The sequence below is a fragment of the Polyodon spathula genome, chromosome 17 (assembly GCF_017654505.1).
Source record: "Polyodon spathula isolate WHYD16114869_AA chromosome 17, ASM1765450v1, whole genome shotgun sequence".
NCBI classification, from domain to species: domain Eukaryota; kingdom Metazoa; phylum Chordata; class Actinopteri; order Acipenseriformes; family Polyodontidae; genus Polyodon; species Polyodon spathula.
This window is the reverse complement of record NC_054550.1, coordinates 30,142,048-30,165,521: the sequence shown is the minus strand read 5'-3', so window position 1 is coordinate 30,165,521 and position 23,474 is coordinate 30,142,048. Positions and strand designations below refer to the sequence as shown.

The window sequence follows — 23,474 nt, the reverse complement described above, 5'->3', positions numbered from 1 at the left end:
AACAGAAAATTAAGGAGTCTTTTGTACTTCACCAGAATGCCCAGGGGTCACTGCGAGGAAGTAGCTCTTCTTGACCCCCAGTGTCACCATCATCAAACGTAGTAGTTTCGACAGCAGTAATATATATATATATATATATATATATATATATATATATATATATATATATATATATATATATATATATATACTACCACTGTGATGGTATATATAGAAATTTCAATACACCAACGCCAATATAATTATGATGGTAACGGTAAACTGTAGATTACAGAATAAACACAAGAGCGCCTCAAAGCATCATTCTTCACTCAAGTGCACTTACCCACAACACAGACCAGAAGACCACACAGAGCCACTGCATGTCTTACATACCGTTCACTGCACAAAGTGAGAAGCCGTTACAGACAGGCTGCTAGTTTGGAATAGAAGCGAAACAAAGTTACAACATCACGTATGTAACATTGTTAATTTATAAAGCTATAGAAATACAAACATAGTATATGCGGAAGGAACAATTGTGTAAAGAACACATTACCTATTCACTGCACGCATAACTAATTTGATGAGTGTTTTAAACGCTTCAATTGCAAAATCGTGTTAGATTAACCTGTATTTCTGGTGGTAAACATCTACTGTCAAACCGAGTAGTTTCTGAGCTGAATCACACCTAAGACGAGGGAACCCTTTTTTAAGAACACTAAAGTGTAACTGGACATTGTGGAAGAATGGCATTGACAACTCGTTTGTTGATTACACTTTTTATCATAAGAGCAATTGGTACTGTGGAAGATTTGGAATCCTGTCCTGCTATTTGCGAATGCTCTGAATGGAAGACGTTTAAAATTACTTGCTCGGATATTAATGTGATACCCACGTTTCCTTCAAACACCAGGACTTTGTGAGTACTTTGCAAACTGCATATTTATTATCGACATTATTTATTGGGGTTTTAGTGGGTTTCAGCAAGTTCCTTTTTTTGTATAAGCTACTTACTTAGCACATTTGTATTCAATATTCAAAAAATATTTAAGAATTGAGTGCAGCAGGTGTGCATGTTGGTGTTGGTGCTGATGAGATCCAATGTGTTAGGGCCAGTCTAGTCTGTTCCTTTTAGAACAAATCTTAATTTTACCAATCCTTTTTTTCCCCCTCTCATTCCTTAAACACAATCCTACTTTGAAGTTATCTATCAGACATTAGTTTTAGTTATGTTCTGTATTTAACTTATTGCACACTTGCTTTTGCCTTGCTTTTCCTAAGAGCCAGCTGCTTCATGCTTGTAGAGTCGATATAGTATGGGATGTGTACATAATGAAACAGCTTGGCCAGACGAAAGAAAGAAAAGGGTATATGCCATGCGTCTTGATGGCACAACCACACCCCTAAGAACTAGCAAGAGTAGATTCTAACAAGACAGAGCTATCCAGATTCTCAAGAAATACAGCAGAAGAGAAGACATGTATTTGCCACTTCAGAGATTCAAGTTGTTTTCCATATAGGCTGCATGCAAGTCATGCTTCATATAATGGACTCTGGTGTGCTGGTCCTGGCCACATCTTCATTCCAGCACTTGGCTGTCAGTAAAATGACGGTTGCCTTTGACAGTGGAAAGCACATCAGACACATACTGCAGCAGTACAGGAAACAAGTCTCAAGGCTTAAGCAAGGCTCTTACTGTTTTCCATGCCTTCGCTGGCTGTGACACCTGTTTCATGCTTTGCTGGTAGAAAACTGTGGGATACATGGAGCACACTTGGGGATGTCACTTCTGCATTCCTGCACCTGCCCAAGATTCCTGAATCGGTTTCAAGTGAAACAAAGTCCCTGATTGAGCGCTATGTAGTACTTTTGTATGCCAAAACCAGCAACATGTCAATGCAGCAAGAATGCAGCTCTTTGCACAGAAAGGACAGTTCCCAGATGCCATCCGTCCCACTCAAGAAACACAGGAAAGGCCTGAGTACCAGTCAGGGCAGGACTGGGGTCAGGCTGTCATTTCTACACCTCAATATCCTTCTAGTGACTGGGGTAGGGTACAAGTGTATACAAAAGTGTACACAAATCATGACAAGAACTGCTACAGTGTGGATGCAAGGAAGGGTATAAAGCAGACTGTAAATGTATAAGGGCAGTGCTAAAGTGTACTGCACTATAACTGCAGTGGGAAATGCTGCTCTTATGAGCTGTACATTTTATAGTGACTGGTCTGTGCACTGTGAAGTGCAAATGAGAGCATTCACTTTATTGTGTGTGTTTTGTTCACTCTTTGGTTCAATGTCATAAATATTTTTTTAAAGTGTAATAAAAAAAATTCAAATCAGCGATATCGAAAGGGGCTACAAATAATTGTATGTGACAATGTCTCCATATTTAAAATTGCTCAATTTGAAAAATGCTTCAATTATACCAAATGTTATGCTTTTATGATAGAATGCACAATTTTTACACATCTGCTGCACTATTATAAAAGTTTACCTCATTTTGCAGTTCCATTTTGCAGTTTTGCAGTTACACAGTGCTATGCATTTACCATAGCTGATCATGGTACTCCATGTTTTGTTTTCAGATGCTTTAACAAACCCCTTGTGGCTTTACAATGCTTACCTATGCTTTACCATTCTTTCAGTAATGATTTACACTTTGCTGTGCTTGTGCTATGGAGAACATCTTTAAAAGGGTGACTTGCATGCGCAATCATAAATCTCTTTATGAACTTTGTAAACTCAAATACATTTGAGAATGTTTTAATCATATCGCATAGTATTGAAAGGTATTGCAACATAAAAGTACATGTTTAGTTTTGAATACATTTACATTTAGCATGTATAGTAACACATGCATTTTTAAATCAGCTAAAGAATTTCAGTACAGTGTAAAATCCAGCATTTTTGCTATTTTGCCACTTCTAATCCTTAGCCTTTGAGGTTTGAAAAACAAAGCTTAGTGCATTTCTTGAAAATAGCAGGAGGTATTGAGTGTAAAGGAGAAAGCTCAGCCCTTCTCTCTGGTGGATTTCTGCTTGTAAATACCAATAGCACCACTAATAAACTGTGGGGACTTCAAGCACACATGTCAACTGAAAAGTATGATATTGCTGTGATTACAGAAACCTGGCTTAGTCCTGAAGATGGAGAAGAACCCCACATACAGGGATCTAAACTATTCTGAAAAGACAGACTGGATAGGAGAGAGGGAGGTGTAGCCCTATGTGTTAGGGATGGGCTAGGAGTAAAAAACATTGATTTATCTCAGACTATTAATCAAAGTGAGTTAATTTGTGTAGAGCTGGTAGGTAGAAACACTAAATGTTTTTGTATTGGGTTATTTTACAGACCCCTGGTCAAAATAAAAATGATAGTAAATTATTATATGAAAAATCTAGGGATAGACTATTGTAGTCCTGTAGGAGGTGGCACAGTAGATAGTCAACCAATTGATGCACTAAATGATTTCTTCCTGACCGATTTTGTCAAAAGCCAACGAGGACCAGAGCACAGTGTGTGGTCTTGTAGCTTAAAAACAAAAAGTCCTCTACAAGAACGAATCAGTGAACAAAGGTTAAGTGTTTCATCATCTTATGAGGCCATAAAGCATTAAAGTAAAGCACTTCTGTTTCTGTGCCATTGTAGTATCCTCTGTTTTTGTGTAACTTGTATCTTAGCATAGAGAACTTCTGCAATGCATGGTCTAGTTTTAGTTTAGAGTTCCTTTCCCCAGCCAGTATTCTGTCTGCACCCACCAGGGTGGTTTGAGACACCTGCATTCTTGAGCAGACACCTCTGGCTACCCTGTTAATGTCACTTGGTGCCCACATTTTACACCCATGTACATTCCTCCTTTCTCACTGCGGTACTCTTTGAAGTCAAACAGATCCATCTGATGGAGTTATCACAAGTCTTTTTTTTTTTTTTTTCAAGGTAGACACCAGTTATTGACTACAACTGACTGTTTGGGCCTACAGAGGGATGCTGTCCAGTGAGCCAGTGCACTAAGTCCTATTTAGCTTTGTGAACCACCTAACTGGTTTCATCTTAGTATGGATTTTGTTTCCTACATGCAATCACAATCACTATTGAAGCTTGGGGTCTGTTTGTAATTGGTTGAATTAGTGAATTAGTAATCCGGAAGTTTGTGAGATATTCTACAATGTCTTGAAATCAGTACCAGATATCAATATTAACCTTAAAAAAGGCTTTCTAAACATTGAACTTGCTAACTTCTTAAAACATCTGTTTATGGACAATATTCAGGTCCACTGAGAGCTCAGTAATGTTGTGAATGGTGTAGCTCATGTTGTGGGTTGTCAAATCACAGGACCCCTCACATATTTTCAACTTCTTTGTGGCCCTCCTGAGCTAATAATCCTGGCAAATCAAGAGTCAAGTCTGCATTACAGCATCATTGCCCCAACCACCCCGCATCCCACCTACTGTAGTGGATAGTACAAATGTGCATACACTTATCTCCTTAAATTTGTATGTGTTTTAATAAATATGTAATTGATATATTTTATGTTTTTAATTGATATGTAATGGTATCTGTACAGTGGGAAAATGAGTGAAAGAAATCTGGAAGAACAAACATTAGAACACAGAACATCAGAAAATAATCAGAAAGTATTAATCTACTGTATGTGTGTAACTTTTACGTGCATTGACATTAAAGAACGCACACCAAAAGAATGGTCTTATATCTGTGGCTCCCTGCTATAGCATAATAATGAGTGGCACTGTAGTCTCAAATGAGTCAATCAACACATGCATTGTAGTGAGCTTGAGTTTGCTGGTACGAGATGAACTCATTTGATGAACATTTTCTTTGGATGTTTTTTGTGAATTTTATAAATTTCGATGCCTGCTCTTCAGTGTTGCTGAGTAAACAATTACATCTTTTTAATGACATTCATTTGCATTTCATTTCATTATGATCTTTGTGGAAATCGCTTTAATAAACACACTATTTCCAGTGAGATCATGTCCAGTTTAAAAAATGACTTGCCAGCTGCTATTCTTTTCAAAAGCAGGCAGTAAATCCAGCATCTTTTCAGCAACACTTTTCATCATTGCAAAATTCATTAGTTCAGCAACTGGCCAGTGGGTATAATAACTTTGTCGTTGCTATTTCATAGTAACGTTCATCTACTGTCTGTAGTATCTAGCAGCATATATGTAGTTGATAATGTTGTGGTGTGGTCCCAGCTCCTTTGAATGATTGGTACATGAGGAGTTTTATGAAAATACCTAACGTGTTAGGAACAAAGGTAGCTTTTACATTCTTTAAAAAGTTAGCTTTTGCTAACATTAGCAAGTTTAAAAACTACCATATTTACAATTGCAACTATCAATACAGCGCACAGATACGCCTGTGAGATTTAGTCAGTCACAAAAACAGAAAAGTTCAAATGATTATCCTAAAATGCAAAAAAACAAAAATCTAAAAGCATGACCTTTTGAAACATTTTTTAAAAGGTTAGCTAAAGTTGTCGAAGAGTTAAGAAGTTGGAACACTTGGATGAACGACTTTGTTATGCTAAAGAAAAGAAAAAAAACTTTTGTTCTGTCTTTTGTTCTGCTCAACAATTTTCCAAAGAAAGGCACAAAAAACCTTTGACAACTGAAAAAGCAAACTCTAGATCAATTTATGTTTTTTAGGCTCAAATAAATCTGTCTGTAGGCCCCTGATTCCTGTCTCAGACAGGCTGCTGAAAACGTGTTACATTTTTTAGCTCTATTTCCACACATACACAGAGTAGTAGAGGGGAAATTGGGTAAAATCAGGTTATAAATGTAACGATACACTTAAAATATCAGAAGCCATTTTAATATACTTTCAATTTATAAACTTTAAAGTAAGGAAATACCTTTATTCATTTATTTTACAAAAATGACCAACGTGATTGGTTAGTAAAATATCCAGGATTAAATAAGCTACACGATTTTAATACAGGAATTTCTCAGGTAAAGATTTTAACCATTTTCAGTGAAATTCTAAATTTCTATTCAGGGGTGAAAATCAAGCTTTGTCCTACATACATGTGTTTGTATGTATTAGAAAGTATGTGGAATGAACTCATTCCAAACTGTGGAAGGCAAATACTCCTTGTAACCTGTTGACATGCTTAAAGACTAAATTTAATTAGATCAATCAAAGCAAAGTCATATCTGTTTACCATCAACTTTATGGTTCATCTAAATAAATAGCAAATCCAGATATTCTCTTCCATCCTGTTCTTTCAATTCTGCCCATGTTATAAGACTGTTAATCAAGCTGAGTGCGGGTATAGGACCACAGCACAATAAAATAAGATAATCCAGTTGAACCTGCAAGGATAGGGCTTGCATTTTTTTATTTGTTTTGTTTGTGTGTTTCTTTTAACAAAATACTCCACTGGATGAGAAAATAAAATGAAACGTCTATTTCCATCGGAAAATCCAGCAATCTTCTATGGAGTACAATTATATATATATAAATATTTGTTATGAAAATATTTTTAAACTAATCTAAAAATTAGTTAAACAGCAAAGGTAAACAGCTTGGATAGCGGGGAACAACATTACATTGATTCAAAACAAGAACAATATATATGCATACTGTATATTTGTAGCAGGTGCTTGTTTTATTTTAATTAATAATCCCTCACATAGTTATTCCAGCACAAATTCCATTGCATTGGCACGCTGAAGAAGTGTGCCAGATGAATCCCGGTTTCAACTGTACCAGGCAGATGGCAGATAGTGTGTATGGTGTCGTGTGGGTGAGCGGTTTGCTGATGTCAACGTTGTGAACAGAGTGCCCTATGGTGGCGGTGGGTTTATGGTATGGGAAGGCATAAGCTACAGACAACGAACACAATTGCATTTTATCGATGGCAATTTGAATGCAGAGAGATACCGTGAAGAGATCCTGAGGCCCATTGTCGTGCCATTCATCCGCCGCCATCACCTCATGTTTCAGTATGATAATGCACGGCTCCATGTTGCAAGAATCTGTACACAATTCATGGAAGCTGAAAATGTCCCAGTTCTTCCATGGCCTGCATACTCACCAGACATGTCACCCATTGAGCATGTTTGGGATGCTCTGGATCGACGTGTACGACAGCGTGTTCCAGTTCCCGCCAATATCCAGCAACTTCGCACAGCCATTGAAGAGGAGTGGGACAACATTCCACAGGCCACAATCAACAGCCTGATCAACTCTATGCGAAGGAGATGTGTCGCTCTGCATGAGGCAAATGGTGGTCATACCAGATACTGACTGGTTTTCTGATCCACGCTCCTACCTTTTTTTTTTTTTTTTAAGGTATCTGTGACCAACAGATGCATATCTGTATTCCCAGTAAAGTGAAATCCATAGATTAGGGCCTAATGAATTTATTTCAATTGACTGATTTCCTTATATGAACTGTAACTCAGTAAAATCTTTGAAATTGTTGCATGTTGAGTTTATATTTTTGTTCAGTGTATATGAAGACAGAATGCTAACAAGACACCAGGACAGGACAAAAACAGAAACAAATGTCCTTTTTAAATTTAAGCTGTTGCTGAAAACACATGTGAAGCTACTTCTCTAGCAGTAATGAAAAGAATTGCTTTTGTAAAATAAGAAAAAAAGGTTACTTATAAACAATGTACAGTATGTGCTGTGATTATACTGTTAAAGCAAGTCATTACAGTTATTATCTTCTACGCAGGCAGTTGATGGAGACACAGCTGACAACAATCCCCAGTGAAGCATTTTCAACCCTCCCAAACATTTCCAGAGTGTAAGTACTCGTCTACTTTTCTCACAACTGGTATTTGTTAGTTCTCTTTATTCTGCTTTATTAAAAACAAAAAAAGTACTTACTTTTAAACAAGAAACATATAGTCATCTATAAAGGTGATTCACAGATTTTACATTTCAATTTTTTTTTATTTTATTTTTTTTTTTGCACAATCAAAATCATTTTTCTGCTATCTTGACAGTTACAGTTGGCAAATTCAAATGCAATCATTAACGATGCATATACTTACACAGTGCAGAAACCCAAAAATATGTTTCTAAAACGATGCCTGAGATGATTGCCATAGAAAGTGAACCAGGTATTATAATAGCATGTATAGACTAACAAGCAGTAAGTTGTTGTCGACATTTCTGTTGACAATTAGACATTCCTTGGCTCCAATAAAAGGTATTTTTAGATATTGGCCCACTTGCATCAGCATTCACAATACACAGCTTTCCTAATGCCTGTGGTTCAGAATGGAATTTTAAAAGTATTCCTTTATCTCGTCTCCTCACAAGGCCATAATTATCGTCAGCTTGTGGATTATTTGTACAGTCACATCTAAGCATGAGTAGAATTTGTCTTGCTTTCTTTCTTTTAAAATAAAGAAACATTTTCCAAGTCCTGCAAAATGTTCTACACGTTGTTAAGCATTTTATATATGACAATCACAGAGTGGTTGCACTTTTCTCTTTCAAAGCATTCAAATCAGATAAAAGGTATACAGTATGTAAACCAGAGTAAATGATAAAAAAAATTAAATTAAAATAACCATTGCGTCGTTTTCCTAATGCGGGTGTTTGCTCAGTGCCAGACCCTTATTATTTTCAGCAAAGAAAGTCTGCTTCGTGGAAATTGCAACATCAGTTTCCTTCCAAAAGGTAAAACGTTGCTGAGTTGTATCTCTCCTCTCATTTTGCGGCGCGTTAAATTTTAAGAATTGCTTGGTTTGATGCTGCTTAAGCAAAACCGCCAGCTGGAAAGCTGCACAATTATCAAACTTCTCAGAAAAGCACATCTGCCTTAGTTTTAGCTTGACTCTACCCCTGGTCTGACTTTAGTGGCATGACAGTGTAAATAGCCTTATTATGACCTTTCAACTATGATCCTAAATAAAACCTCTGAGTGGTTTAATTCTGGTTTGGTAACTTTATTGTGCAAATGACAATATGGATTAAAGAATCTAGCATAAGGTGCCAAAATCGAATCTAGAGTATGCAAAGGAAAACAAAATTTTTTAACAGAAACTCAGTTAAAAAACATGTGCTTTCCATCTTCGAATCAAATGGACAGAGATATGTTTCTTTCCATCTTGATGTTTCTTAAAGATGGTTCATTCAAATAGGTAGAGTGATCACCATTTCCAACAAATGAGTTTAATCCAAGGGAGGAATATCTCACCTAAAGGCTTCATACAGTAATTAAACAAATCTTATCCGAATATAAAATACATGTTATACAATACAGACCCTTCAGATTAAAGGACAAGCCTTTTTTTACCATGCTAACTACAGGCGTTGTGAATACATGCTTGGGATACTGACATGCATTATGAATTCCACTCTGTTTATTACTGTCTGATTACCATTACACATGTGTGTTGTATCCTCTTGCGACCCCAGGGTTCTATAAAATGCTTGTTTAAAAAAAATAATAATAATTTAAAGGATATACATATACGGGATATGTTCATTGTATTGGTGTGATATGATTTAGTAATTTCAAATTGTAAATTACATTTGTGACAAATTCAAGTATGCATCGTTTTAGCCAGTTATTTTGTACAGGCTGTACCATGGTTTTCTTTTGTGTTATGACAGCCCTTTATTTTGGAACTCAAAGTTTTTTGTATTGAGTCTTTAAATGAGAACAGTTCATTTTCATGTATCTGTGTAACTCATCAGTGGCACCAAATTTTATGTAGCCAGTTTTGAATCATAATAATTTTCCCTTTTAGGTTTTGCTTAATGTACTGTACGTCTGAGCTTGGCAGTCTTGGCACTCACTGTTGCTGGAAATTAAAAAAAACGAATGTAATTAACATATAGCCTGTAGGGTGTATCCTATAGCAAACTTGCTGCTAGATGCTTTTCTTTCCCATTAAATGCCTATAGCTGCACATTGACTAAGGGCTTTTCACAATATTATCAAAACAATAAGGTGATTCTTCATATATTCTCACCCATTTTATTCTAGATCTGGATAGATTTTTAAATTAGGATCCATTATGGTAAAACAAACAAAACATAACAAATGAAAATAAAACTCAAAACCAATTATATATTTCAGCAACCGTTACTGGCATCATTCTGTTACCAGCAAAAATCTAAATTCTATATTCCATATATTAAAATATAAACTGTAATCGCAAAAGAAAGATATAGCACCACGTAAATATAGCCTTTCAGATGTTTATATGACTCAAAATATGACGCATTTGTAGCCATGAAAGGATTTACATTTTTTTCTGTGAAGAAACATCGATTTAGAATATTTCAAATTATATAAATACAGCATGTGTTCTGAAAAGAACATTTGATTTTGTACAATGGGTTGAAAAAAAAAATATACAATTATTGCACATTTTGTTCCTCTGGTGATTTTTAATTGTTTTTTTTACAGGATAATAAATGAGAATAAGTTTTTTTTTTTTTTCTGGCAGGTATATTTCTATAGATGAAACTCTGCAGAGGCTGGAAAAACATGCATTTTACAGTTTAACCGAAGTAACACACATGTGAGTAACCCTTTTATATATAAATACGAATCCACATCACATCTGCCAGTGACTGGCCCAGCATTATTACACACCTACATATTCAAAACCAGACCGAGAAATGACTGGTAATGTTTATGTACAGCACATTTTGGTATTATTTGCCTTTGAAATTTTTGGAGAGTTAAATCTGCAGTGAAGTAAAAACAACCATCACACTGTAATGGTTGTGGTGGTTTCGCAATATGTTTACCTTTTCTGTGATTATTTTCTTATAGAAAGCACTATATTATTATTATTATTATTATTATTATTATTATTATTATTATTATTATTATTATTGAAACAGGAATGAAGTCTGATTTGCCATTAAATCGGAGCTCCTCAGCACACCCCATTCTCAAATTGATTATTGTTTGATTATTTATTGACACTATTTTTTTGGTAGCTTAAAAGTTGAATTGGTTCTGTAGTTCCAAGTAAAATATTAAATTATTTCATTAAAATATAGATTGAATTACATATTTCCCCTCCATTATTCAACTAAATTACAAAAGATACCTGAAAAATATTATGAACTATATACAGTAGTTTTTGTAACCCTCTACTGCCTTCAAAAAACAACAAAAAAAAAACAACCTTTAATCCTTTTCAAATGTATATGTATTTGTGAAAAACAGAAAATATTCTGGGAGATCATCATGTTTTTAATGCTTCTTTTGGATGTGCCTTTGACGCACGGATGTAATAACCACTCAAGAAGCAGTAAATTAAAAAAAAATACATGGTCTCATCTAATGCACAATCTTGATAAAGAACCCTTAATGTGGACCATAACTACATAACTACAAAGCTGTACAAAGCTCCTGGTACAAAAACCCTACCTGAGCATTACATCTCCAAGAACCAAATGATAAAAGGGTGGTATAATTAAGCAATTAAGTGAGTGGTTGTGCACCACTTTTCTGTCTGCTGTACGCTCATCCAGAGATCTATAACTTGATACTTCGTGCTGATGGGCAGGCAGGGTTTGTTAGCAATCAATAACATTATTTGTGCAAATTGAAGACCCTTTTATTTTGGTTGGATCCTTTAGTTAACTTCAGTGCTGATTTTTTTGGTCTGTTGCACACCACAAATAATAATATTTTCTCCCAGTTTTCTTTAAAGGTCAGATAGAAAATAATATTGTGCTTCCTGTCAGCTGCTTGCGGTCAGTTACCTTGTGTTAAGGCAGCATGAGGCTACACTAATAATTCTTTAGCTGAGATTGGTGGTCTTCCCCCTGGTGAGTAGCACAGGGACGGAGGGCAGAATGTGGTTTCACACACTCTATGTGATACATGTCCCACTCTGAACTGACAGCAGTTTCTCAATATATGCTGGTATACACAAATAAATATGCTGTCCAGGTAACCAATGATTCAAACTAATCTTAAAAATAAATTAATAAATTACAATTATCAATGCTCTTACTCCAACCCATCAATGGACATTTTTTTTTTGCTGAAGGAAAAAAAAAAATCCATTACAATTCTAAATTGAGAGATTGCTTGCAAGCCCCTCAATTATCAAGTTTTAGTTGTTTATTTCTGATGCTTGGTAACCTTGTTGGGTGTATTTCTCCTTTCTGAGCTTTGAGAATTTAACACTGTGTGTGCCATTTAAATAATAGCACCATCACCTAATTTCCATATAACCCTAAAATGAACCTTTTACTGAAATAATGTCATCAATTCTGTCATAAACTGAAGTTTATTATCTTATTTTGTCTGGGTACAGTGTATGTGACAGGTGTATTAATAGAATTAATATAACATATTATTTTCTGAGGAATATTTCACTTGTAACAGTACACTATAGGCACTAGCAGCCAAAACATTTGCCAACTGTTTTTAGATTGAATATGTTTACATTTATATGTTTTGAAGTTATGGATGATATAACGTAAACTAGCAAGAAACAAAACAGTTGATGGAAGGAGTAGGTGAACTACTGAGCCATATTCACAAAACATCAAGGACTGCTTTAGGATTGTTTATTTTGTTTAACTTGTTTTATATAATAGTATGAAAATCGACTGTTGCCTTTGCACTTTCTTCAGCATAGGGCCAGTAGGGTTTTGCTACCGTGCAAATATTTATTGATCTGATAACAACAGCTTCCTCCTACAATTATTATTACTGTATTAATGTACTCTCAAATTAAATAGTCTACCACATATATATATATATATATATATATATATATATATATATATATATATATATATATATATATATATATATAATATTATCAGGTCAGATAGCGCTAAAAGCTATGTTGCTCACTGAAAATGTAAATGTAAGGTTTATTATTCAGATTTTTTTGTTTGGTTTTCTTGAATAGAGAGATACGAAATGCAAGGAGCTTGACATATATTCACCCTGATGCTTTCAAGAATCTACCAGTTTTAAAATACCTGTAAGTAATATCATTTGGTATTTACTAGTATCTATATGCTATTGTGTAGTGGCATATGAAAATGCAAAGCTGTGCGTGAAAATGAGAGCCCATCTTATTATGTATGTACATATAGACACCCTAACCAAAGGATTTTCATTGTCTCAGCAATGGCAATGCAGCGGTTCTGTTCTGTATGAACAACTGGTAGAAATGTTAATAACATGTTCTTATTTTGACATACCAAAGGTATGAACTAACTGGGAATCCATAGCAGTGGCATGAAACCATATCATATTGGTTGATTGAATTTAGAGAGTTGGAAACTAATAATTGCCATTTGTTTTTAATTAACCAACTTCTGACAACAACAGCATATCAGAATATTTCTAGAATGTTATTTCGACAGACAAACTGCACTCCGGGTGAAGTGTAATTCCTGTTCCTGAGCTTTCTAAATGTTCTAATTCTCTTTCATTTCAGCGGGATTTTTAACACTGGCCTTGATGTGTTTCCTGACCTTACAAAGATTAATTCTTCTGATGTGAACTTTTTACTGTAAGTTGATATTTGCTGGGCTTTCCTGTGCATTCTTTGCCCTTAAAGCACAGGCCCTGCTAGCTAGAAACCCGTTTCTTAGTTATAAATGCTAATGGGCAGTAAAGTGATTAGCTGTTCTGCAGCTTCTGTGTGATTTATTTGGAAGTTGTGTACATGTATATTAGGGCTGTGGAGATACTCAGATTTTCAGAAGAATTCCCTTTGAGATATTGTGGTTGGCAGGTATTAAATGAAACCGAACAAGCCTATTAATAAATGTGATAATCTGACATCAAGAAATGTACATTTGAGTACCAATCAATGACAATCACTTCAGCATTAAACAATTTACAAGCCCATTGTAGTCTAATTATCCTCTTACCCGGGGCTCTGACATTTTGACTCTCGTATCAAAGCCATAAAATGACAATGTAAATCTGTCGTAAAACTACCGAATGCAGCTCATTCGTCACGTACACGTGCCCTTTCCTTAGCATCACTTTAAGATCTACCACTGTGATAACTGGCATACTTACTATGTTATTACTACTTACTTTGTTGAGTTTAATCCCAGGATAACTCTTGCCCAGGACTACAATCCCACAATTGACTGCAGAGATGATGTAAATCAATATAATGTTTTATCAAAAAGTATCAAAGTAAGGTAGAAAAATACAAGTAATCACGAATAAAATACTAATGTTCTATCGTTAGTGTTTGTTCACAAGCTTATATTAAATCACACAGCTAGATTTTTATTGATTGTATTGCATAACTGTGTAAACAAGGACAACTGAGGGGCCACTTTCTTTTACATTGAGGGAGTAACAGGTTTTATTCCATTTAGTTATATCCAACAACATAAAACATCTTAAAGGGAATTAGTTTGAACATCTGCACAGCCCTAGTGTTTGTAGTTCTATTTTAGTAACAATTATGTTTTATTCTTTTATTGACAGTGAAATTGCTGATAACCCCTACATTACATCAGTTCCTGGCAATGCTTTCCATGGCATGTCCAATGAGTCACTAACACTGTGAGTATCACTTCTTATCATCTCAATAACATTTACAGAGCATTTTATACAACTGCAGTTTTTTATTCAATGCACTGGTGTAAGTGATCTCTGTGGTACAGACACCCCTGCCCTTGTGGATAAGATAACAACAACACTAAGGGGTCAATTTGCATATGATCACTGTGGCTCTCCCTGATGTCGCCAAAGAGACTTCCATGATAATTCAGAGACTGTACATTTAATGGGAAGAGTTGCTTAAAATAACCTTAATGCAATATGAGGCAGCTCACAGAATAACCAGCAGGAGGTGCTCATGGCATTTTGAAACTAAGCCGGTCCACACAGAAGGGGACAGCTGGAATGATCCTTGGCTGGCTTGGAATCAGCCTGTCATGAGTTTGAGGAGTTAATTGAATGATAGGCGCTGCTAGTATAGGACATAGAATTGGCCTATTAATAAGTAACTGCCTTGTTTGGCCAGCACCAAGTATGTCCTTGGAAGAGAAGTACCTGACATTGTGGCAAGACTACAAAAAAACGTTTGTGTTTTGTTTGGTTTTTTTACTTGTGGAAGAAGACCTGCCTCCAGTGGATTTATTTATTTATTAGTTCAGTTTGTTTGTTTGTAATTCTTTCTTTTGGACCCTTTGCTGCGGCAGGGCTGCTATTAAAAGAATACTTTCTTTGAGCTTCCCTGTCTGTGTCTTCCATGTGCAACCAATGCGCCACAATATATATATATATATATATATATATATATATATATATATATATATATATATATATATATATATATATATATATATATCTCCTGACTTTGGATATATAGTGGAGTGCTGCTTACAGTTTTAGGCATGTCAAGACCGATTGTGATAAACTTGCTATTAAAACCATGGTCACAGTGAGCGGCTTGTGGCTTGTGACTGGTAACACTAATGAAGTCTTTATCTTAAGAATTGGTCATCTTTTAACTGTACATGTATATATTTTTATTTCTACAGCAAACTATGCAGATGTGCAGCATATAATATATTCTCTATGCAGCTAGCATCCCTTAGCAGAAAAGCAGCAGTGAATATGTAGTGCATATGTAAAATAGTATGGGCTTATTAAAACAAGAAGTCTAAGGGTCTTTTGATTGGTTTGTCTGAGGGCGAAAGGCCCCATGGTCAGTTCAAAGACAATCACAACATGGTGTGTAGGCTTGAGATATTTGCATCAGAAGAGTTCAAGAAGCCCACACCCAAGAAAAATAACCTATGGCTTCATTTCATTTTGTTTTGCTGTATTGAAACCAATATAGTTTCATCCTATTATATTTTAATATGAATACTGTACTTGGTGGTTCATTTGTGTACTTATGTTTTTCAGAAAACTTTATAATAATGGATTTACTGAAGTCCAAGGGTATGCCTTCAATGGAACAAAGCTGGATGCTGTGTAAGAACATTTCAATGTTTTTTTTAATAACAAATAGTGTATTTGTGGTGTGCTGATGAGGTATATGCCTATATGAAGAGTGCTATTAAGAGGGACCATTGTTCAACAGTGTTCATTTACTGATAACAGTATATTAACATTCATTCATAGGAATGCTATGAAGCTCGAGGGTTTACAGTGGGGTTTAAGCAATACTGAAGTCTGTTGTGAGTTTTACCACACCAATGTTTGTGTTGGCAAGAGGTAAAGCCCAGTGATAAAACTGATCCCCATGCTCTAAAACCAAGATAAACACTCACCCTTTCACCTTATTATTGCAATTATATATAGGGATTTTAAAGTGTGTATTTTAAAGGTGCAGTATATTTCTAAAGTGTTTCTTCTGATATTTATCATAAATACAACTACAAGTTTAAATAACTTTTTTAACATTATAATCCAATGTATTCATCAATTTTATTTAAAGGTAAAATAGATCCTATTTGTTCAAAAGATCTAGCTATTTACTTTGCTTCTGTCACCTTTCGTTGGTAACCAAGGCAACATATCTACTGAAACCAGAAAATTGTGAGAGCTGTGATGCTCTGAACTACAGTTTGAGAATAATGGTCAATTATTTTCCTGTTTATAATGATAAGCTAGTAATAAGCTATAATGATGCTGTAAGTAACTGCTGTACAGAGCTGCTTACTGTGGCGAAGCATAATGTTGACGTGATAGGGTGCCAACAGGGTTGCTGCCAGACTGTGCAGTTATTTGAGATGTATTTATTATTTCTAAGCTTTGTGATCATAACGTTAATGACTAACATTAAATTGCTGAACTAAAAATAAAAAAAGTTATATATTGTTGTTTTGTTTTTTTGTTTTTTTTAAACAAAGCAAAAACGTGATTGTGGTCGCGCAAGTTAAATTATAAACATAGTTAAGTATAGTGCAGTCTTTACAGCCCATTTGTTGGAAGCATTCTGTAAAAGAAAAACGTTTATCAATTCACTGCAGGTATCTTCATAAAAACAGGTACCTGACTGCCATTGATCAGGAGGTATTTGCAGGAGTGCACAGGGGACCAACACTGCTGTAAGTACTAGACACACTTCTCTTTATACAGTACATCTCGTTTTAGCCACTGGAGGTCCAGTGGTTAAATAAAGGCTCTTGTTACCATGAGGTTCCTGGTTCAATCCCAGCTCAGCCACTGACTCACTGATTGTGACCCTGAGCAAGTCACTTAACCTCCCTGTGCGCCGTCCTTTGGATGAGACATAAAACCGAGGTCCTGTTGTAAGTGACTCTGCAGCAGCAGTTGTGGTGCATAGTTCACCCCTGAGTCTCTGTAAGTCGCTTTGGTTAAAAGCATCTACTAAATGACTAATTTAATAATAATAATAATAATAATAATAATAATAATAATAATAATAATAATAATAATATCTCTATAGACCCCGATTGGCCACTTTATTGACCTGCTTACTCGGTTGGATTTGTGGGCCGTATTCTCCTGTAGTCTCTTGATTCCCTTGGAACATGATAGAGACTTCAGGCAGTATTGCCAGATCAATTGACCCTCCTCGGGATGAATGGAACATTAATCCACATCCCGGTAATCCTCTGCCTATGACTGCACCAGATGCGTAAAATACTATTCCCTGACTGGAATAACATCCCTCAAGACATATTCCATCACCTTGCGGAGTCTATGCCATGCTGTGTCTAGGCTGTGATCAGGCCAAGCAGTGGCTCATTACGATATTAGGCACACGTCCCGGTAAAGTGGTCAGACTGTGTACAGTGTACTGTATACAGTAGCCATGTTTTTTGTAGTCAGTAGAACTGAACGGCAAGTGATCTGATATATTTCATTTAAAAATGTTTTTTTTTTTTTTTCTGTAACTACACCTGCATAATATTTTCCTTGTAAATTATATTGATTTGAAAACAAAATCCAATCCTTTTAATTTACTTTATAACACAGCACATATCTTTCAAGGGTCCATTACTACAGTGAACATCAATAAACACGTTATCCTAGGTTATGACGTTTATTAATGAACAATAAAAACACATTTATTGCCATGTAAGGTTTTACCAAGCTCTTGGTGGAAAGCTGCATGACTAGGAATATATCAGTGTTTGTTACCCAGGCTTCCTCCTGGGGGTCGGCAACTTGTCCATACATGAACATGCATGTCTGTGACAGTGAACACGTCTAACACACACACACACACATGTAATTGTATAGAACTTCCACTTTGTTTGTATGTGGCCAAGATGTTTTTTTTTTTGTTTTTTTAACTGACTGTCACCACTCGACATGGTGCCACCCCCGTTCAGAAGTCTCAATTTGCCTTTCAATTATTATTAGCGGCATAAGAATGGCATGAAAACTTAATACTCTATTGTTTTCACAACCCATTTCTGTTGATAGTTGTCTAGATAGGGTCTTCAGCCAACTGTGGCACTGAAACTGATGTATACCACACATTCTTCATCTTGTCTGTGTAAAATGTTTTCTGTAACAATTTAATAATCGTCTGTTCATTGAGCCAAAATATTTGATGTTTTATGAAAACACACTGATAGAATAGTTAATAGTTATAGTTCCAGGGTTTAAACATGCTTGATAGATTTTTTACCACCTTTTATTTTGATGTGTAGACTTCTTCATTGTTATTTTTCACACACAGAGCTGTAGCGGCTTGGTGATCAAGTATTACAGGGCTTTTAGGAACATGTTGAAATTAAATCATGGGGATAATGTTACTGGCAAAATATTTGAGAATGACAAAATCAGACACTCGAAGCTAAAGCATTTTTACATGTATTACAGAATTTCCCAAGAGTCAGAAGAATTAGTAATTGATCTGCTGGTCACTGGTTTAAATGCAGAAATTACTTCTCATTGTTCTTTCCAGATTGCAGTGTAAAAAATAGTTCTGTAAATGTGCTGTTGAATACAAGAAAAGATCTTGGTGAAAACGTTAGCTGACTTCTGTAACACCTATGGAAATGTAGTCTCTGTATTGAATATGTGACTCTGCTTGAGAGGGAGAAATAGTACAACAAATACAAGTGTCAACAATTCCTAATGCACAGGGAATAGGAAAAGATTAGTCTTAAGATGTTACAGATGGTTTCACTGCCCCAATATTGGTGCTAATCATGGTCTGTGAAACCTGTAGTTAAGTAGTTGTGCAGTTTTGTTATTGTTATTTATTTATTTTTATTTTTTTTTAATCTGTATTGGATTTTTCATTGCACAAGTTGTAGACTGAACATACAATTTCAAAAGTCCACTTTTCCACATTTTTATGATTCCAAAGCAGTTTCAGTTGTGAACAAAGTAGGTAGAAAAAAACATTATGGATGTCTAGTCTGGGAGCTTACTGTGCCTAGAAAGAATTCAAATTACTTTTCTAATGAGTGCTTAAAAAAAGAAAACATGTTTGGATCTTGAAGTATTTTGATTTTCTGTGCTTGTCTGTGTTTTAGCGATGTGTCTCAGACCAGCGTGAACTCTCTGCCAACAAAAGGCCTGGAATCCATCAAGGAGCTCATGGCAAAGAATACATGGACTCTCAAGACACTCCCACCAATAAAAACTTTCTTTTACCTAATGAGAGCTGATCTGACCTACCCCAGCCATTGCTGTGCATTTAAGAACTGGAAGAAAAACAAAGGGTAAGGCTGAAAACTTGAGAGCTAATTACTGTGTTTTTATTAATTCAGAAACAAACACACTGTTCTGTGGATGTAACTCAACATTTCCCTTAAAACATGCATTGATGCCTTGTTAGAAGCCCTTCGGGACTAATTGCCTGTTGGAGGCGAGCCAATTAACAGTGGTTAAAATATTTTATAAACTATTTCAAAAGACCCCTAACTCATAATATTTTACATTGCAAAAAGAGCGTTCAGAAAAAGTATTGCTGTGAGGTAGCTGTAGTTCTGTGATAATTCCTCAATGCCGTGGTCTAAATTATTTTCATTAACTTTTGTAGTAAATGTTTTATTATTGGAGTTGCACTTAATAACCTATAGCACAGACAATATTTAAAATGACTGACTTCTGACGTCAATTACAGATTCCTTGAGTTGTTCATGTGCAACCAAACTAATATCAATGGGCTGCGTCGGAAGAGATCAGTAAATGCGTTTAACAGCAAAGGTGACTCAGATTATAGTGATGCTATATACAATGAAAACTCCAAGCTCCAAGATTTCCATAGCAACTCCTACCACTATGTATTTTTTGAGGAGTTAGCTGACGAAAATGTTGGGTTTGGACAAAAGCTAAAGAATCCCCAAGAAGACTACATCCAGGAATTTGACAGTGACTATGATCGCACTGTCTGTGGGGGTAGCGAGGAAATGATCTGTACCCCAAAGCCAGATGCGTTCAACCCCTGTGAAGACATCATGGGCTACAACTTCTTGAGAATTGTGGTGTGGTTTGTGAACCTCCTAGCCATTCTGGGAAACGCTTTTGTCTTGCTGATTTTGCTTAGCAGCCATTATAAACTAACTGTCCCCCGGTTTCTAATGTGCAACCTTGCCTTTGCCGACTTATGCATGGGGATTTATTTACTGCTGATAGCATCAGTGGACCTCCATACCAGATCAGAATACTACAATCATGCGATTGACTGGCAGACAGGACCAGGATGCAATGTTGCTGGCTTTTTCACCATTTTTGCCAGTGAGCTTTCAGTCTACACGTTGGTGGTCATCACACTGGAGCGCTGGTACACCATTACCTTCGCCATGAGATTGGATCGAAAAATCCATCTTCGCCACGCTTCTGCCATTATGCTTTGCGGATGGATTTTCTGTTTCCTTTTGGCTATTCTGCCCCTTGTTGGAGTCAGCAGCTACATTAAGGTTAGCATATGCTTGCCCATGGATACTGACACACCTCTTGCTCAAGCTTACATCATTTCTGTCTTGATGATAAACATCGTTGCATTCATTGCTATCTGTGCCTGCTACATCAAAATTTATATGACTGTTCGGAACCCACAATACAAGCCTGGGAGCAAAGATACAAAGACAGCCAAGAGGATGGCCATTCTGATCTTTACCGATTTCATCTGCAAGGCTCCAATTTCTTTCTATGCCATATCTGCGATAATGAACAAACCTTTGATAACAGTTAGCAACTCAAAGATCTTGTTAGTCCTCTTGTACCCTCTTAACTCCTGTGCCAACCCTTTTCTCTATGCTATTTTCACCAAGGCTTTCCGAAGGGATGTCTTTATTTTGCTAAGCAAGTTTGGCTTCTGTCAGCACCAAGCACAGATCTACAGAGGGCAGACAGTCTCAGCCAAAAACAGCAGTGCCTGCTCCGGCCAGCGTGGAGGTCGTAAAATGGGGCAGGCATTGACAAAAACTATTCAAAGCATGAACACCATGGGGAATACCGTTCAGCACTGACACCACACCACGTAAGTATGGAAGATTGCAGACAGAGTGAATTGTAACTCTTTGATTGAAAAGTAGCAGCTTTGGTACTATAGATGCTAGAAATATGATCTTATGGTGATTGTCCAGTAAAGTGTTCTGTTAATAGTGTCAAGGTTAGCCCAGTGCATTGTTCATGGTTCTAAAGTGCAAGTAATTTCTTTGGATTCTGCTATATATCAGTTCTATAGAGGACTAATATAAAATGTTGTTGTAAATCTTGTTATAATGTGTGAAAATATGTTGATTAAGTCGTGTACATCTTTGAGTGTTTAACTGCACAGCACATAGTTTCTGCTACCAGGGTTAAGGGTTGTTACAAGCTTATGAATTTATGTGCTGAAGGCAGCTGAGGATAGTCAAACACTGGGGGTGGGGTCATAATTTAACTTAGCCATGCCCCTTATTTAGTATGTATCAATTAAAAAGAAGTTTGTCCTTTGTATTAACTTGGGTGGATCCTGAAACAGTCAACTCTTATTAATATTTAAAGGAACAAGCATAAAGTGTATCTTATCAGTAATTCTTATTATCAGGAGTCTTAAGCCAAACGCATTCTGTTTTTATTGAAGTTACAGTAACATTAAAATCAAATTTAAATTACAGTACAAAGCAAAATATTATAAATGTAAAAGTACTGAGCTTTTTATTGAAAACATGGTTGTAAGTGAACTTTTAAAAAGTATACATTGCAAATGAACTGCACTTGAAATCTGCATGTCCCAATCTGATCACGGGCATTTTTAAAACACAAAAGCAAGGCGTCCTCAACATCAGGGTATTCAACAAATTGGAAACGCTGACGACTTGCATGCACAGTTTACTGTTCTTAGGCCTGTATTGTTGTAACCCAGTTTTTCAGAGTGGTTGACAAAGTGTTCACAGGAATGTTGAAATAGACAGCAACATTTTTTTCTTGCAGTCAGCACCTCCACTTTTGTCTGCAAGGATAATGCTAGTTTTTTGCACTGGTTCATGGAAATGGTACTGACAGCAACACACCAGAAGCTCGCTCACACTTCGAAAGTCAGCGGGTTTTGTAATTCTCTCTTTCACCCTGTGATTGGCTAGTCTGGTTATTTTGGGCAGTGCCTGAGTCCACGTGAAGTGTCTTTCATTGGTTGTTCCCATACTGACGTGGCCCCTTGTTCTCCATTGGTCCGCTATTTCGCCCCCTGTCTGCTGGATTTACGACAAGGACTGGTTCCCATCTAGGTGTCAAGGCCCTTAGAATTGTCTGGAAGTTGCCCTCAGTAAAATACTACTGGTTCTGAAATGACTCATTCAATGATAGGTAGAGATAAAATACTTGTCCAGCAGTTAGTTTACGATTCTTTCTAAAAACATTCTTTGTCAGTGGGGGAGTTCGTAACCAGACCAAGAAGACACAAAGAATGGTTTAAGATCCCCTCTGTATATTCCAATTCTGTTACTTTCATGCACAGAGTGATATGATGACCCCCCCCCCCCCTTCTGACGCTACATAATCTATTTTGGGGGAGGTTAAAACAGGACCAATAAAAACTATTTATTTTTTAAGGGAAAGATGGATTTGAAATAAGTAATGAAAAGAACAAAAAAATAATTACATTAAAATAATATTTTAAAACAGCAGGTACTGTATGTCAATATATTGTACTTTAAACTGTTGTGTTTGGCATTCCTGTATTTGTATATTGGGTAATGTACTAATTGTTATATTGTAAGTGAACTGTTGTACGTAACTTAATAAAACTCCTGCAAACTGGCTATTAAAGGTCAATTGCAAGGCTAAAAAGGTAGTGTTGAAATGTTGATTGAGAATGTGTCTGCAAGAGCAAAATGTGCTTCACTCATTGTTCTTTCAAGGCAGTTCCAGTGTTGCCAGGAGTCCTGAAAGCCCTCCCCCATCCCAATCATTCTCAACTCTGTGCGGATTGGTCAGTGAAATAGCTGGCACACTTAGTTTTGTTTCCTGTTAGAAAAAAAATAACTAAGACTCCCAGCTTCATTAACCACATTGTTCTCATATGACTTTTTTTTTTTTTTTTTTTTTAATTTATGGTTCACTTTTATCAACCTCATATCTGCAAAAAAAACACAGAATG

The 23,474-nt window shown here is 36.1% G+C and overlaps 1 protein-coding gene across 1 annotated transcript; it reads left to right on the top strand.

The window, feature by feature from the left end:
• Positions 1-467: 467 nt before the first annotated feature.
• On the top strand, positions 468-21,723 carry LOC121329609 (thyrotropin receptor-like). The gene is made up of 10 exons (XM_041275277.1): positions 468-901; positions 7,697-7,768; positions 10,434-10,508; positions 12,876-12,950; positions 13,413-13,487; positions 14,429-14,506; positions 15,860-15,928; positions 16,930-17,007; positions 19,420-19,608; positions 20,013-21,723. Exons 1-10 carry the CDS (start codon positions 729-731, stop codon positions 21,358-21,360), a joined length of 2,232 nt encoding a protein of 743 aa, XP_041131211.1. The 5' UTR covers positions 468-728; the 3' UTR covers positions 21,361-21,723.
• Positions 21,724-23,474: the final 1,751 nt, after the last annotated feature.